Source organism: Procambarus clarkii, chromosome 50 (genome assembly GCF_040958095.1).
Source record: "Procambarus clarkii isolate CNS0578487 chromosome 50, FALCON_Pclarkii_2.0, whole genome shotgun sequence".
Lineage (NCBI taxonomy): Eukaryota > Metazoa > Arthropoda > Malacostraca > Decapoda > Cambaridae > Procambarus > Procambarus clarkii.
In genome coordinates this window covers 22,666,465-22,684,332 of record NC_091199.1, presented here as the reverse complement: position 1 = coordinate 22,684,332, position 17,868 = coordinate 22,666,465, and the positions used below count along the sequence as shown (strand labels likewise).

At 43.3% G+C, this 17,868-nt stretch overlaps 1 protein-coding gene across 1 annotated transcript in view; it reads left to right on the top strand.

The window, feature by feature from the left end:
• LOC138351694 (galactoside alpha-(1,2)-fucosyltransferase 1-like) overlaps window positions 1–17,025 on the top strand; it is a 53,430-nt gene extending 36,405 nt beyond the window's left edge. Inside the window, exons 2-4 of the mRNA XM_069303714.1 lie at window positions 9,626–10,110; window positions 11,766–11,851; window positions 16,922–17,025. Of these exons, the coding sequence (XP_069159815.1) occupies window positions 9,626–10,110; window positions 11,766–11,851; window positions 16,922–17,025 (675 nt within the window). The remainder of the gene's footprint in view (window positions 1–9,625; window positions 10,111–11,765; window positions 11,852–16,921) is intronic.
• Window positions 17,026–17,868: the final 843 nt, after the last annotated feature.

The window sequence follows — 17,868 nt, the reverse complement described above, 5'->3', positions numbered from 1 at the left end:
AGCAGAACTGGAAGGAATCGAGCGAGGGCGGCCGTGACGAGGACGGCGGTGAGAACCCCCAGAGAGAGAGGGGTTAAAAGGCGCAGTAGTTACAACTAGAGAAGGAACCGCGCCAGGGGACGAGGTAGTCACCACTGGGGGCTTGGGGCTCGACCCAACCACAGAGGAGGGAGGGGAGCCAGGGGAAGGAGTCAGAGAGGCCAAAGGAGGAGCAAGGTCGGGGCCCAATGCAGCGGAGGCTACAGAGCCCGGTCTTCCAATACGGACCGACTCGGGGGCTTGGTCGCCCACCCCACGAGCCTGAGAAGGTAAGCCAGAAGCAGCCGAAACAGGGGTTATCATCTTGACGAAAAGAAGAATTCATTCACGAATGTGCCCCCACACCCACCATGGAGCCACAATTAGAGGCAGGACACCCAACAAGAAGCAATCGCCGATCTTGTCGGGGCCTCTTAGAGGTGCGTCGTGAGTATACGCCCCACAAACGCCACCTTAAGAAACCGACAGTCCGTCGAGATCGGGTTCAGTGACGAAGTGGGGATTGACAATAAAAGGTTCCCCTCGCTCTCGACGTCGGGTACTGCAGTTCGACGGGTGCATGAGTATGCCTCCTCAAGCACCCGGGCTTCAAAATAGAAGAAGTCCAAGGGAAGAACCAGAACGAGCAAAAGGTCGGCAGGAAACGGCAAGCAGATAGGAGAAGAGGGGGGAGAAAAACGAAACAGAAGGAAAAGGAAAAGGTGCCCAGCAGAATTGGAGAGGACGGCAGCAGCTCCGGAGCACAAGGCTAGAAAAGGACAGCCCAGCAAACAATTTTAGGTTGCCACAACATATCTGGAAAGTATTTGAAAGTATTGGAAACGTTTGTTTTATCGTATCAGATACGATATTGTGTGTGGACTTAAATAGGTTTCCAAAACTTATAACCAAGACATATGTATCTAACACTAATTTGAGATGTTGTGGCAACTTTACACTCCTAACATGAGTCATTCATAATCCATTCATATACCAATATGAATCTCTTATGAAAGGTTTGAGCCAATAATCTGAACCCTTTTCACATCTTTGTGTTTAAAGTTAAATTTCTTGAAATTAAATTATATTTTATATTATATTATTTTTATTATATTTTATATTATATTATTATTTTCAATTTAAATATTAAAACCAATTTAAGGGTAAAAAAAATCTAATAATTTATATTTCTTTTATTATTTACTTACAATTATAATTATTTACTAACGGAGAGAGGGGAGGCTGTACGGCGGAGAGTGGCGGCTGTGGCGGACAGTGGCGGCGGTGGCGGATAGTGGCGGCGGCGGGCGGACAGTGGCGGCGGGCGGACAGTGGCGGCGGGCGGCGGTGGCGGATAGTGGCGGCGGGCGGACAGTGGCGGCGGTGGCGGATAGTGGTGGTGGCGAGTGGTGGCGGGTGGTGGCTGGTGGCGGCTGGTGGTGGGTGGCGGGTGGCGGCGGGTGGTGGGTGGTGGCGGCGGGTGGTGAGTGGCGGTGGTGGGTGGCGGTGGCGGGTGGCGGCTGGTGGTGGGTGGTGGCGGGTGGCGGCTGGTGGTGGGTGGTGGCGGGTGGCGGGTGGTGGCGGGTGGCGGCTGGTGGTGGGTGGCGGGTGGCGGCGGGTGGTGGGTGGTGGCGGCGGGTGGTGAGTGGCGGTGGTGGGTGGCGGTGGCGGCTGGTGGTGGGTGGTGGCGGGTGGCGGCTGGTGGTGGGTGGTGGCGGGTGGCGGGTGGTGGCGGGTGGCGGCAGGTGGTGGGTGGTGGCGGGTGGCGGCTGGTGGTGGGTGGTGGCAGGTGGCGGCTGGTGGTGGCGGGTGGCGGGTGGTGGTGGGTGGCGGCTGGTGGTGGGTGGCGGGTGGCGGCTGGTGGTGGGTGGCGGGTGGCGGCGGGTGGCGGCTGGTGGTGGGTGGTGGCAGGTGGCGGCTGGTGGTGGGTGGTGGCGGGTGGCGGCTGGTGGTGGGTGGCGGCTGGTGGTGGGTGGCGGCTGGTGGTGGGCGGCGGGTGGCGGCTGGTGGCGGCCAGCTGGGACAGAACCTTCACCACTGAAGGTCTGAGCACAACTAACCATATGTCTCTCTCACCCACCAGCCCAGTGTTGCCAGCTCGCGCTCTCAAAATGTTTCCTTCAAAGATTGTATATTATCTTTGAACAACAAGTTTGATTATCAAGGAAATAATGCATATATTATTGTCACATTAATACTGTGCAATATCTTATTACATTCCTGCTAAATAATTATAATTTGAAACAGGACAAAAAACCAACATATATATAAAAACCAACATTATAGATCACGAGGCCTAGGCCTCGCCTGTGACCACACATCCTGCCTCCCTGGCCTGCTACCCTCTCACACCTCACACTCTTAACTCTCTCATAATCACTCTCACTCTCTTACTCTGTCACTCTTACTCTCTGTCACTCTTACTCTGTCACTCTTACTCTCTGTCACTCTTACACTCTGTCACTCTTACTCTCTGTCACTCTTACTCTCTGTCACTCTTACTCTCTGTCACTCTTACTCTCTGTCACTCTTACTCTCTGTCACTCTTACTCTCTGTCACTCTTACTCTCTGTCACTCTTACTCTCTGTCACTCTTACTCTGTCACTCTTACACTCTGTCACTCTTACACTCTGTCACTCTTACTCTCTGTCACTCTTACTCTCTGTCACTCTTACTCTCTGTCACTCTTACTCTGTCACTCTTACTCTGTCACTCTTACTCTCTGTCACTCTTACTCTCTGTCACTCTTACTCTGTCACTCTTACTCTCTGTCACTCTTACACTCTGTCACTCTTACTCTCTGTCACTCTTACTCTCTGTCACTCTTACTCTCTGTCACTCTTACTCTCTGTCACTCTTACTCTCTGTCACTCTTACTCTCTGTCACTCTTACTCTGTCACTCTTACTCTGTCACTCTTACTCTCTGTCACTCTTACTCTCTGTCACTCTTACTCTCTGTCACTCTTACTCTCTGTCACTCTTACTCTGTCATTCTTACTCACTCTCAGTCACCCTTACCCATTCATACTCACTCTCTCACTCTTACTCTCATACTCTTACTCTCAATTACTCTTACTCTCAATCACTCTTACTCCCAATCACTCCTACTCCCAATCACTCCTACTCTCAATCACTCCTACTCTCATTCTTACTCTTACTCTTACTCCCAATCACTCTTACTCTCAATCACTCTTATTCTCATTCTTACTCTTACTCTCACTCTTACTCTTACTCCCAATCACTCTTACTCCCAATCACTCTTACTCTCAATCACTCTTACTCTCAATCACTCTTACTCTCAATCACTCTTACTCTCATTCTTACTCTTACTCACTCTTACTCTCAATCACTCTTATTCTCATTCTTACTCCTACTCCCAATCACTCTTACTCCCAATCACTCTTACTCTCAATCACTCTTACTCCCAATCACTCTTACTCTCAATCACTCTTACTCTCAATCACTCTTACTCTCAATCACTCTTACTCTCATTCTTACTCTTACTCACTCTTACTCTCAATCACTCTTATTCTCATTCTTACTCCTACTCCCAATCACTCTTACTCCCAATCACTCTTACTCTCAATCACTCTTACTCTCAATCACTTTTACTCTCAATCACTCTTACTCTCAATCACTCTTACTCCCACTAACTCTCAATCACTCTTACTCTCACTCTAACTCTCAATCACTCTTACGCACTATTACTCACTCTTTCTCTCAGTCATCCTTACTCACTCTCATACTCACTCGTACTCTGTCACTCTTACTCTCTGTCACTCTTACTCTCTGTCACTCTTACTCTCTGTCACTCTTACTCTCTGTCACTCTTACTCTCTGTCACTCTTACTCTCTATCACTCTTACTCTGTCATTCTTACTCTGTCACTCTTACTCACTCTCAGTCACCCTTACCCATTCATACTCACTCTCTCACTCTTACTCTCATACTCCTACTCTCAATTACTCTTACTCTCAATCACTCTTACTCCCAATCACTCCTACTCCCAATCACTCCTACTCTCAATCACTCCTACTCTCATTCTTACTCTTACTCTTACTCCCAATCACTCTTACTCTCAATCACTCTTATTCTCATTCTTACTCTTACTCTCACTCTTACTCTTACTCCCAATCACTCTTACTCCCAATCACTCTTACTCTCAATCACTCTTACTCTCAATCACTCTTACTCTCAATCACTCTTACTCTCATTCTTACTCTTACTCACTCTTACTCTCAATCACTCTTATTCTCATTCTTACTCCTACTCTCACTCTAACTCCTACTCCCAATCACTCTTACTCTCAATCACTCTTACTCCCAATCACTCTTACTCTCAATCACTCTTACTCTCAATCACTCTTACTCTCAATCACTCTTACTCTCACTAACTCTCAATCACTCTTACTCTCACTCTAACTCTCAATCACTCTTACTCTCATACTCACCCTTACTCTCAATCACTTTACTCTCACTCTTACTCATTCTGTCACCCTTACTCTCACTCTGTCACTCTTACTCACTCTGTCACTCTTACTCACTCTTACTTATACTCACTCTTACTCACACTTACACACTCTCTGGCACTCTCACTCACCTTCAGTCACTCTTACTCACTCTTACCCACTCTCGCTCACTCTTACTCACTCTAGTTAATAAGAACACGCCAATATAAGACAACAAAACGTTTTCAGATTCTTTCTCACCACTTTCCAGCAACTTTTATAATTTATATAAATTATCTTAGGGAATAATACATAAATTATATATTTAAACATGATATTAGTGTTTAGTGGAATGCATAAGGAGTCAAATTGTGTTAAAAAGAGCGATTTTTAGAAAATTTGGAAAACTACTTTTTTCTGTTCATATTATAACTAAATGGATTTTAAAGGTTTCACTCGGCCAATATATATCATTCACAATTTATTAATGAATTTTACAAAAAAACACCATAAATTTTATATTTAAACATGTAAAAACTATTTGTTTTACATTTGGAAGAAAATAATTGTAGAAAAACAATTTATAATTAAACCTTTGTGTTTGGATTTTTTGAGTAAAAGTTTCTCAAAGGCTCTCCTGCACCATTCTCAATGCAAATCATTCCCACACCTATGGGAAGAGATAGGCGAACGTTGTGTAGATGATTTGTGTTTGCTGGGAGAGGACTGTCCCAAGGAGCATCACACTCCGGCAGCCGCCCACGAAGCCCCCACACGGCGACAACGAGCTGAACGGGGAGGGGGTGGGGGATAGTAGAGTGTCCTCCAGGTGGGGGGGATAGTAGAGTGTCCTCCAGGGGGGGGGGGATAGTAGAGTATTAGCCAGATGGGATGATAGTATAGTGTTAGCCAGATGGGATGATAGTATAGTGTTAGCCAGATGGGATGATAGTATAGTGTTAGCCAGATAGGGGGAAGAATAGAGTGTCAGTAGCTGGAATAACATTAATGTCAGCCGAGATGCGAGTAATCAGCCTTTAACTGTGTTACAGACTGCTCGCTGCATTACGTCACTATAAACTCGGTCGGAAGGTTGGGCAACAAGATCACAGAATACCTGTCTCTCTCTGTCATACGGAAGGTCTTCGGTGTACGGGTGAGTTGTAATGTTCTCTTCATACAAGATCCCACAATACCTGTTTCTATCATACGGAAGGTCTTCGGTGTACGGGTGAGTTGCAATGTTCTCTTCATACAAGGTCACACAATACCTGCTTTCTCTGTCATATGGAAGGTCTTCGGTGTACCGGTGATGTGGGGAAATATCTCCAATATGTAATCTAATATAATCATAAATTAATTAATTGATCTAAATAAACATCAGAGAACTGGACTGTATAAAATTCTAATCGTTAGTTGGATTATTTCCCCTGCACATATTTTTTTTTTTGGGGTGGGTGGGGTAGAACTAATAATGCTGGAACTACCTATTGCATATAAATGTTGAATAAATTCAATAATAAATTTCATCAATAAATCAAAGTTATAGAGTTAGTAAACTAACTACAATAATATAACTGAGAAACATCTGCTTAGCTGTTTAGCAGTTAATAAGGCGTGGATCAGACAGCCTTCCAAATCAGTCTAATCCTGTCTGGACGTGATGGCGTTGCAGACACGTGATTCACCAGACAAGACGATCCTCTCTCGTAGATAAACTCCACTCTGTGAAAATCATACAATGTAATTTCTATATGACTATGAGTATATCCACTAATTTTCATTCAAAGGGGTTGACTGATTTAGGGAAATACACTTACTATGGTTTTTTGATAATCTAACGTAATAACGATTGGACAATCACTAGGTATTATGCCCATAGAACGTGAAAAGATTACTAATCCAACCGGACGTGGTGTCCTCAATGATAAATGAAGCAGGCAGCAAAATCTGGGACCCGATAATGCTCAGATGATCTCTATAATGTGTGATGCTAACGGAGAGCTTCGGGACACCGATCAAAGTTGGCTTCTCCTCTGCCAAGTCTCTAGGCAAATGACATGAGCGCCACCGTAGCTTCTATCTGTGCAATCTCGGCATATAAGTCTCGATATTTTATTCTGATTTACAATCTAATTAAAACATTGCCGACGTTATTTTACGTCATAATAATGCACTTCAGGTATCAACAGGTGGTTTTTAAATTAAACCGACTGTTTAAAGTAAATTAAACAAAGGTGAGACTGGGTTTAATTCGATTTATATAAATAATTTATTCTCGTGGGAGCTGGGCAGCTGATGTAACAGCGTCATTTATATCAGGGAGAATTTGGCTGCCCCTGGCCACCTGTTAATAATGTTAGTAAATTTAATTTCCTAGCACACTAAATTTATCTTATCGTACTAGGGTGTTAGTATTTGGGGAGTCGGAGATTTCCGACAGGTGAGTTGTAATGTTCTCTTCATACAAGATCTTACCCAAGGTTGGGTTTGGTCATATATCTACGTTAGTTTTAACTCAAAATAAAAAAAATAACTCGTTTATAATGAAATGGATAGCTTTATCATTTCGTAAGGAAAAAAATAGAAAAAATACATAAATTCAAGAAAACTTGGCTTATTAGGCAAAGCGGGTCTTACATAGTAGGCCGAGTACTGCATTTTGGCCAGAATGCTGTTCTTGGCCTACTATGCAAGGCCCGATTTGCCTAATAACGCAAGTTTTCCTGAATTTCTGTATTTTTCAATTTCTTTTCTTATGAAATGTTAAAGCTATCCATTTCATTATGTATGTGTTAATTTTTTTAAATTTGAGTTACAACTAACATAGATATATAACCGAACCTAATCTAACCTATCTTAACCTAACCTAAACTAACATAACTACATCAATAATTTATGTTCTTAATATAATATAATAATTATATTGAAAATAAACCAATTGGAAACAATTTATTGAAAATAAAGAAAATCACTCGGCCTATTAGGTAAATCGGCCCTTGCATAGTAGGTCGAGAAGTGCGTTCTATATATATATATATATATATATATATATATATATATATATATATATATATATATATATATATATATTAGTATATTTTGGTAGCAGTCTTTCCTGTAGACATATATTATTAAATATGACCGAAAAAGTAACATTAATAATTCTAACACGAATTTTCTCAATGTTTCTTATATTTTTCTTCACTGTTCATGGTAACTGAAAAATCAATTCTCCAAAATTCATTTTTATTTCTAGTCTGACGCGACACTTGAGCGCGTTTCGTAAAACTTATTACATTTTCAAAAACTTTAGTTTACACATACACAACTTATAACTGAAACAGAGCTTAAACATCTTTGATTTTGTACCTGCATTTAGGTGAGGTGATATGTTACAACAGTTTTGCATGAGGTGAAAACAAACTTTCAACACAAGACAGAACACGAAACAATGGGGTATAATATTTTGTAAGTTAAAGGGAAGAATGGAAGTAACTGCAAAGGGCCTATTGGCCCATATTTCTTGATGCTTCTATATTGGTGCGGAGTCTTGAAGTGGGTAGAATATAGTTGTGCATTAATTGGCCTTTGATTGCTGGTGTCGACTTCTTAATGTGTAGTGCCTCGCAGATATCTAGCCGCCTGCTATCGCTGTATCAATCGATGATTTCCGTGTTTTTTGTTAAGACTTCTCTGGTGATGGTCTGGTTGTGGGAAGAGATTATATGTTCCTTAATGGAGCCCTGTTGCTTATGCATCGTTAATCGCCAGGAAAGAGATGTTGTTGTCTTGCCTATATACTGAATTCTTTGAGGCTTACAGTCCCCAATTGGGCATTTGAAGGCATAGACGACATTGGTCTCTTTTAAAGCGTTCTGCTTTGTGTCTGGAGAGTTTCTCATGAGTAGGTTGACCGTTTTCTTGGTTTTATTGTAGATCGTCAATTGTATCTTCTGATTTTTTTTTATGTAGGGATAACGTTTCTATAAACAATATCTTTCAAGACCCTTTCCTCCGTTTTATGAGCTGTGGAAAACAACTTTTCTTTTCCGTTTTATGAGCTGTGGAAAAGAACTTTTCTTTTCCACAGCTCATAAAACAGAGGAAAGGGTCTTGAAAGATATTGTTAATAGAAACGTTATCCCTACAGAAAAAAAATCAGAAGATACAATTGACGATCTACTATTAAACCAAGAAAACGGCCAACCTACTCATGAGAAACTCTCCAGACACAAAGCAGAACGCTTTAAAAGAGACTAATGTCGTCTATGCCTTCAAATGCCCACTTGGGGACTGTAAGCCTCAAAGAATTCAGTATATAGGCAAGACAACAACATCTCTTTCCAGGCGATTAACGATGCATAAGCAACATGGCTCCATTAAGGAACATATAATCTCTTCCCACAACCAGACCATCACCAGAGAAGTCTTAACAAAAAACACGGAAATCATCGATAGATACAGCGATAGCAGGCGGCTAGATATCTGCGAGGCACTACACATTAAGAAGTCGACACCAGCAATCAACAGCCAATTAATGCACAACTATATTCTACCCACTTCAAGACTCCGCACCAATATAGAAGCATCAAGAAATATGGGCCAATAGGCCCTTTGCAGTTACTTCCATTCTTCCCTTTAACTTACAAAATATTATACACATTGTTTCGTGGTCTGTCTTATGTTGAAAGTTTGTTTTCAGAGAGATTTTATAGTGATCCAGAGAGATTTTACTCTCTTTTTTATGTAACTGAATAACTATTACGTATGAATATGGAATGTGTGAGTCTCATCACTGAGGATGGGAAGAGTGAACATTGTTCTGTACGTCTTAATGTGTGTGTCACATCACTGAAGATGGGAACAGTGATCATTGCTCTGTACGTCTAAATGTGTGTGTCCTATCACTGAAGATGGGAACAGTGATCACTGTTCTGTACGTCTAAATGTGTGTCCCAAAAATGAAGATGGGAACAATAAACATTGCTCTGCACGTCTAAATGTGTGTGTCACACCACTGAGGATGAGAAGAGTGAACATTGTTCTGTACATCTAAATGTGTGTGTCCCATCACTGAAAATAAGAACAGTGTACATTGAGTGAGTCTGACACTGCGGTAATCCAATACTCTGACCTGTGTCTGTGTTCCCTCCAGGCGGCCATTTCTCAAGAATTGAATGCTTCACTGGTGGTGATCTTCCCCAAGCTCAGCCTACCGGTTGCTGCCGGCGAGTGCTATCCTCGCCTCACTCAGCACGAATCATTCGCAAGCTTGTACATGAAGCTGTTTGCCAAGAGCGCAGGAAGCAGTGATAGAACACTCTACGACACCCAGCTCTACCCGTACCCGCTCCAGCAGTCTGTCTACATCAACGACTTCCCCTGTCCTTCTCACATTCTCATCACTATGAGAGATCACTTTCGCCAGGAGTTCACCTTCAACCAGCGGATTCTGAATGAAGCTAAGGCCCAGGTTGCTGCCGCTCTTAAAGCAGTGAACAACCCGGCCCTGACCAACGCCACCATAGTGACCGTCCACGTGCGCAGGACCGACTACCTCGCTCACGTCCAAAACTATTATGGCCAAAGTCCTGTCAAAGATATATACTATCAACGGGCATTTAATTTCTTCAGGAACAGGTGAGTGGAGACGTTGAGTTATTTCACTGTGTCATGGCAAGTCCTGTGTAACAGTGTGATTATCCTCACAGATCGACCACCTCTGTGATGCTCCGAGCACCTCAGCTTGACCACCTCTGTGATGCTCCGAACACCTCAGCTTGACCACCTCTCTGATGCTCCGAACACCTCAGCTTGACCACCTCTGTGATGCTCCGAACACCTCAGCTTGACCACCTCTGTGATGCTCCGAACACCTCAGCTTGACCACCTCTCTGATGCTCCGATCACCTGAGCTTGACCACCTCTCTGATGCTCCGAGCACCTCAGCTTGACCACCTCTCTGATCCTCCGAACACCTCAGCTTGACCACCTCTGTGATGCTCCGAACACTTCAGCTTGACCACCTCTGTGATGCTCCGAACACCTCAGCTTGACCACCTCTGTGATGCTCCGAACACTTCAGCTTGACCACCTCTGTGATGCTCCGAACACCTCAGCTTGACCACCTCTCTGATCCTCCGAACACCTCAGCTTTATTTGATTATTAATCCACTTTCTCTTCACCTTCGTGCCCTTCTCATCACTTTCTCTTCCCTCTGCTGACCTGCACATCACATTTTCTTCACCCGCTTAACCTGCACATCACTTTCTCTTCTCTCTCCTGCCAGGCACATCATCTTTTCTTCACTCTCCTGCCCTCCGCATCACTTTCTCTTCGCACTCCTGCCCTTCACACCACTTTCTCTTCACCGTCCTACCCATCACATCACTTTGTCTTCTCCCTCTCCCCTTCACATCACTTTCATTTCACCCTCCTGCCTTTAACATCACTTTCTCTTCTCCTTCCAGCCCTTCACATCACTTTCTCTTCGCTCTCCTAACCTGCACATCATTTTCTCTTCTCCCTCGTGCCCTTATCATCATTTTTTTTCACCCTCCTGCCCTGCGCAATGCTTTCTCTTCTCCTCTCTTCACATTTCTTTTTTTTTTCTCCCTCCCAAACCTTCACCTATATCATTGGTCGGTGAAACCACCCAATTACGATTATAACCCACATAATAGACTAACCAATTATGTTTGCAGCCCAGATAATAGGCCAAGCAATGATGTTTGTAACCCACAGAATAAACTAACCAATAATGTTTGTAACCCTCATAATAGGCCAACCAATGATGTTTATATCTCACACAATAGACCAACCAATGATTTTTGTAACCTGCATAATAGACAAACCAATTATGTTTATATTCCACATAATAGACCAACCAATGATGTTTATAGCCCACATAATAGACATACCAATGATGGTTGTAACCCACATAATAGACCATCCAATTATGTATAGCCCCACATAATAGACCAACCAATGATATTTATAACCCATATAATAGACCAACCAATGATATTTATAACCCATATAATAGACCAACCAATGATATTTATAACCCATATAATAGACCAACAAATTATTGTTGTAACACACATAATAGACTACCCATTGAAGTTTGTAACCCACATAATAGACCAAACAATTATGTTTATAGCCCACATAATAGCCCAACCAGTGACGCTTATAACCTTAAATATAGATCAACCAAAGATGTGTGTAACCCACAAAATAGACCAACCAATGATGAACAGAACAATTAATCCGGTGTTCTCGTGTTCCTCAGAACAAACAATCCGGTGTTTGTGGTGGCTAGTGACGACCCAGAGTGGTGCAAGAAGAACTTTAGAGACAAGGATATTGTTTATGGTGGTGAGTATTGTTGTGGTGATGAGTATTGTTGTGGTGGTGAGTATTGTGGTGGTGGTGAGTATTGTTGTGGTGGTGAGTATTGTGGTGGTGGTGAGTATTATGGTGGTGGTGAGTATTGTGGTGCTGGTGAGTATTGTTGTGGTGGTGAGTATTATGGTGGTGGTGAGTATTGTGGTGGTGGTGAGTACTGTGGTGGTGGTGAGTATTGTGGGGATGGTTAGTATTGTGGTGGTGGTGAGTATTGTGGTGGTGGTGAGTATTATGGTGGTGGTGAGTATTGTGGTGGTGGTGAGTATTGTTGTGGTGGTGAGTATTATGGTAGTGGTGAGTATTGTGGTGCTGGTGAGTATTGTTGTGGTGGTGAGTATTATGGTGGTGGTGAGTATTGTGGTGGTGGTGAGTATTATGGTGGTGGTGAGTATTGTGGTGCTGGTGAGTATTGTTGTGGTGGTGAGTATTATGGTGGTGGTGAGTATTGTGGTGCTGGTGAGTACTGTGGTGGTGGTGAGTATTGTGGGGATGTTTAGTATTGTGGTGGTGGTGAGTATTGTGGTGGTGGTGAGTATTATGGTGGTGGTGAGTATTGTGGTGGTGGTGAGTATTGTTGTGGTGGTGAGTATTATGGTAGTGGTGAGTATTGTGGTGCTGGTGAGTATTGTGGTGGTGGTGAGTATTATGGTGGTGGTAAGTATTGTGGTGCTGGTGAGTATTGTGGTGGTGGTGAGTATTGTTGTGGTGGTGAGTATTGTGGTGGTGGTGAGTATTGTTGTGGTGGTGAGTATTGTGGTGGTGGTGAGTATTGTGGTGGTGGTGAGTATTGTGGTGCTGGTGAGTATTGTGGTGCTGGTGAGTATTATGGTGGTGGTGAGTATTGTGGTGGTGGTGAGTATTGTGGTGGTGGTGAGTATTGTGGTGGTGGTGAGTATTGTTGTGGTGGTGAGTATTGTGGTGCTGGTGAGTATTGTGGTGGTGGTGAGTATTGTTGTGGTGGTGAGTATTATGGTGGTGGTGAGTATTATGGTGGTGGTGAGTATTGTTGTGGTGATGATTATTGTGGTGGTGGTGAGTATTGTTGTGGTGGGGAGTATTGTTGTGGTGGTGAGTATTGTGGTGGTGGTGAGTATTGTGGTGCTGGTGAGTATTGTGGTGGTGGTGAGTATTGTTGTGGTGGTGAGTATTGTGGTGGTGGTGAGTATTGTTGTGGTGATGATTATTGTGGTGGTGGTGAGTATTGTGGTGGTGGTGAGTATTGTTGTGGTGGTGAGTATTGTGGTGGTGGTGAGTATTATGGTAGTGGTGAGTATTGTGGTGCTGGTGAGTATTGTTGTGGTGGTGAGTATTATGGTGGTGGTAAGTATTGTGGTGCTGGTGAGTATTGTGGTGGTGGTGAGTATTGTTGTGGTGGTGAGTATTGTGGTGGTGGTGAGTATTGTTGTGGTGGTGAGTATTATGGTGGTGGTGAGTATTATGGTGGTGGTGAGTATTGTTGTGGTGATGATTATTGTGGTGGTGGTGAGTATTGTTGTGGTGGGGAGTATTGTTGTGGTGGTGAGTATTGTGGTGGTGGTGAGTATTGTGGTGCTGGTGAGTATTGTGGTGGTGGTGAGTATTGTTGTGGTGGTGAGTATTGTGGTGGTGGTGAGTATTGTTGTGGTGATGATTATTGTGGTGGTGGTGAGTATTGTGGTGGTGGTGAGTATTGTTGTGGTGGTGAGTATTGTGGTGGTGGTGAGTATTATGGTAGTGGTGAGTATTGTGGTGCTGGTGAGTATTGTTGTGGTGGTGAGTATTATGGTGGTGGTAAGTATTGTGGTGCTGGTGAGTATTGTGGTGGTGGTGAGTATTGTTGTGGTGGTGAGTATTGTGGTGGTGGTGGTGAGTATTGTTGTGGTGGTGAGTATTATGGTGGTGGTGAGTATTGTGGTGCTGGTGAGTATTGTGGTGGTGGTGAGTATTGTTGTGGTGGTGAGTATTGTGGTGGTGGTGAGTATTGTTGTGGTGATGATTATTGTGGTGGTGGTGAGTATTGTGGTGGTGGTGAGTATTGTTGTGGTGGTGAGTATTGTGGTGGTGGTGAGTATTGTGGTGCTGGTGAGTATTGTGGTGGTGGTAAGTATTGTTGTGGTGGTGAGTATTGTGGTGGTGGTGAGTACTGTGGTGGTGGTGAGTATTGTGGGGGTGGTGAGTATTGTGGTGGTAGTGAGTATTGTGGTGGTGGTGAGTATTGTGATGGTGGTGAGTATTGTGGTGGTGGTGAGTATTGTGGTGGTGGTGAGTATTAAGGTGGTGGTGAGTATTGTGGTGGATGTGAGTATTGTGGTGGTAGTGAGTATTGTGGTGGTGGTGAGTATTTTGGTGGTGGGGTATATTTTGGTGGTGGTGAGTATTGTGGTGGTGGTGAGTATTGTGGTGGTGTTGGTGAGTATTGTGGTGGTGGTGAGTATTGTGGTGGTAGTGAGTATTGTGGTGGTAGTGAGCATTTTGGTGGTGGTGAGTATTGTGGTGGTAGTGAGTATTTTGGTGGCAGTGAGTATTGTGGTGGTAGTGAGCATTTTGGTGGTGGTGAGTATTGTGGTGGTAGTGAGTATTTTGGTGGTAGTGAGTATTGTGGTTGTGGTGTGTATTGTGGTGGTGGTGAGTATTGTGGTGGTGGTGGTGAGTATTTTGGTGGTAGGGAGTATTTTGGAGGTGTTGAGTATTGTGGTGGTGGTGAGTATTGTGGTAGTAGTGAGTATTGTGGTGGTGGTGAGTATTGTGTTGGTGGGGAGTATTGTGGTGGTGGTGAGTATTGTGGTGATAGTGAGTATTGTGGTGGTGGGGTGTATTGTGGTGGTGGTGAGTATTGTGGTGGTGGTGAGTATTGTGGTGATAGTGAGTATTGTGGTGGTGGTGAGTATTGTGTTGGTGGGGAGTATTGTGGTGGTGGTGAGTATTGTGGTGATAGTGAGTATTGTGTTGGTGGGGAGTATTGTGGTGGTGGTGAGTATTGTGGTGATAGTGAGTATTGTGGTGGTGGTGAGTATTGTGGTGGTGGTGAGTATTGTGGTGGTGGTGAGTATTGAGGTGGTGGTGAGTATTGTGGTGGTGGTGAGCATTATGGTTGTAGTGAGTATTATGGTTGTAGTGAGTATTTTGGTGGTAGGGAGTATTGTGGTGGTGGGGAGTATTGTGGTGGTGGTGAGTATTGTGGTGGTGGTGAGTATTGTGGTGGTGGTGAGTATTGTGGTGGTTGGAAGTATTGTGGTGGTGGTGAGTATTGTGGTGGTAGTGAGTATTTTGGTGGTGGTGAGTATTGTGGTGGTGGTGGTGGTAGTGAGTATTGTGGTGGTAGTGAGTATTGTGGTGGTAGGGAGTATTGTGGTGGTGGTGAGTATTGTGGTGGTAGTGAGTATTGTGGTGGTAGTGAGTATTGTGGTGGTGGTGAGTATTGTGGTGGTAGTGAGTATTGTGGTGGTAGTGAGTATTGTGGTGGTGGGGTATATTTTGGTAGTGGTGAGTATTGTGGTGGTGGTGAGTATTGTGGTGGTAGTGAGTATTATGGTGGTGGGGAGTATTGTGGTGGTGGGGAGTATTGTGGTGGTGGTGAGTATTGTGGTGGTTGGAAGTATTATGGTGGTTGTGAGTATTGTGGTGGTAGTGAGTATTTTGGTGGTAGGGAGTATTGTGGTGGTGGGGAGTATTGTGGTGGTGGTGAGTATTGCGGTGGTAGTGAGTATTGTGGTGGTGGTGAGTATTGTGGTGGTGGTGAGTATTGTGGTGGTAGTGAGTATTGTGGTAGTGGTGAGTATTGTGGCAGTGATGAGTACTGTGGTGGTGGTGAGTATTGTGGTGGTGGTGAGTATTGTGGTGGTGATGGTGAGTATTTTTGTGGTGGTGAGTTTTGTGGTAGTGGTGAATATTGTGGCAGTGGTGAGTATTGTGGTGGTGGTGAGTATTTTGGTGGTGGTATGTATTGTGGTGGTGAGTAATGTGGTGGTGAGTATTGTGGTGGTGATGGTGAATATTGTTGTGGTGACGGTGGTTAGTGGAGGTGGTGGCAGTTAGTGGTGACGGTGGTTAGTAGTAGTGGTGCTTAGTGATAATGAGAGTGTTAGCTAATGTTGTGGTGGTACTTTGTGGTTGGTGATGGTGGTTAGTGAATGTAGTGGTGGAGCTGCTTAGTGATCGTGATGTTGGTTAGTTGAGTTGGTTGTGGTGATGCTTAGTGATGGTGTTTAGTGGTGGTGGTGGTACTTAGAGATGGAGATGGCTGTTATCTCTGGTGGTGGTGTTGCTTAGAGATTGTGATGGTGGTTAGTGGTGGTGGTGCATAGTGATGGAAATTGTGATGCTGACAACCTACCTTGAGGTTGCCTTCAGAGGATTCCGGGGCTTAGCGTTTCAGCGATCTGGTGGCTGACAAGGTCACTGCTGAAGTAGGACTGTTAATCTGGTCGCTGACAAGGTCATTACTGAAGTAGGACTGTTTAACTGGTCGCTGGCAAGGTCATTACTGAAGTAGGACTGTTTAACTAGTCGCTGGGAAGGTCACTGCTGCAGTGGGACTGTTTAACTGATCGCTGACAGTAGTAGGGAGTGCGTCGCACACACGATTTTGTTTTTAATATCCCTTGTGAGGCGCCGTGGGTTCCGGGTAATATTTCCAGAGTTAAAGACCGAAATTTTTCAAAGACCATTTTCGGATTAAGCGGTCATAAAAGTTTGTTAGGAAAATCTCATAGAAAAATAGAGGGGCAAAGTTCGCTCATGTATTACTGAGAATAAACTCTAAGGTCTTTTTTTTTTTAAATCACTCATTTGGAGTTAAAGAGTTTTTATGGGGAAAATTCAGACCAAAAATCACTCACTGGAGTTAAAGAGTTCTTATGGGAGAAATTCACAATTTTTCTGAGTTCAGTTTTAGGAAAATATTTCAGAGTTCGCATAATCTTAGGAGTTTATTTATTCTATTTACGAGTGTAAGATCAAAATTTGGAAAAAAGACCATTTTCAGAGAATATTGTCATTAAAGTTTTGTTAAGTAAAATAGACATCTTAGCTGTATGTTTTAGTTATTATTGCCATTTACAGCTGTTTCACCTGTAAAAAGACCGAAAATTATTCAGAGACCATTTGAAGACCAAAAATATGAAAAAGACCATTTGAAGACCGAAACTGAACAGAGTCCACTTTGAGACCAAAACTCGTTAGGGGTTCATTTTAAGGCCAAAATTTGAGTCCAGTTCATAACCGAAAATTAGGCAGAGTTCGTTTGAAGACCGAAATTTGACAGAGCCCACATCAAGGCCAAAATTAATATGAGTCAACTTTGAGACCAAAATATTTCAGAGTTTTACTTATACATGCATTCTTAGAGTTCTAATGGAGGAAATTCAATTATTATCAGAGTCCAGTTGAGACCCAAAAAATTGAGAGACCAATTTAAGACCAAATTTGTTAGAGACCCCATTTATAAGTGTAGTTTCGCTACTAACAGCCCAATGTTAGCCCTAACGTTTTGTTAGGCCAAAACACAGTAACAAATTTACCAAGTCATTCTTTTCTTAACGTTCCTTAACTAAAATAACAGTTTTCTCATAGATAAATAGTCAAAGGAAATTTTCAACACTGTCCATAACTAACTTTATCCATCGGCAATCAACTAAAAAATAGTCACTGTCACCATTTCTTAACTAAACTTATTCACCAATCAACAGAAAATAGCTGTTCGTCATCTTTTCTTGTCATTGCTTCACTAAAATATCACATCTCTTAGCTGAAAATAGTCTAGTGTAGCTTCGTTCAACACTTTCTTAACTGACAGTATACTTCATAGAGTAAGAAACAGTCAAAAAACACTCTTCGAGACTTCAGGGACACACACCCAAAGACACTCTTCAAGACATCAAAGATACTCTTCGAGATATCAAAGACTCTCTTCGAGACATCAAAGACACTCTTTGAAACATCCAGGACACACTCAGATACATAAAAATACTCTTCAAGACATCAAAGACACTCGCAGAGACATCAAAATA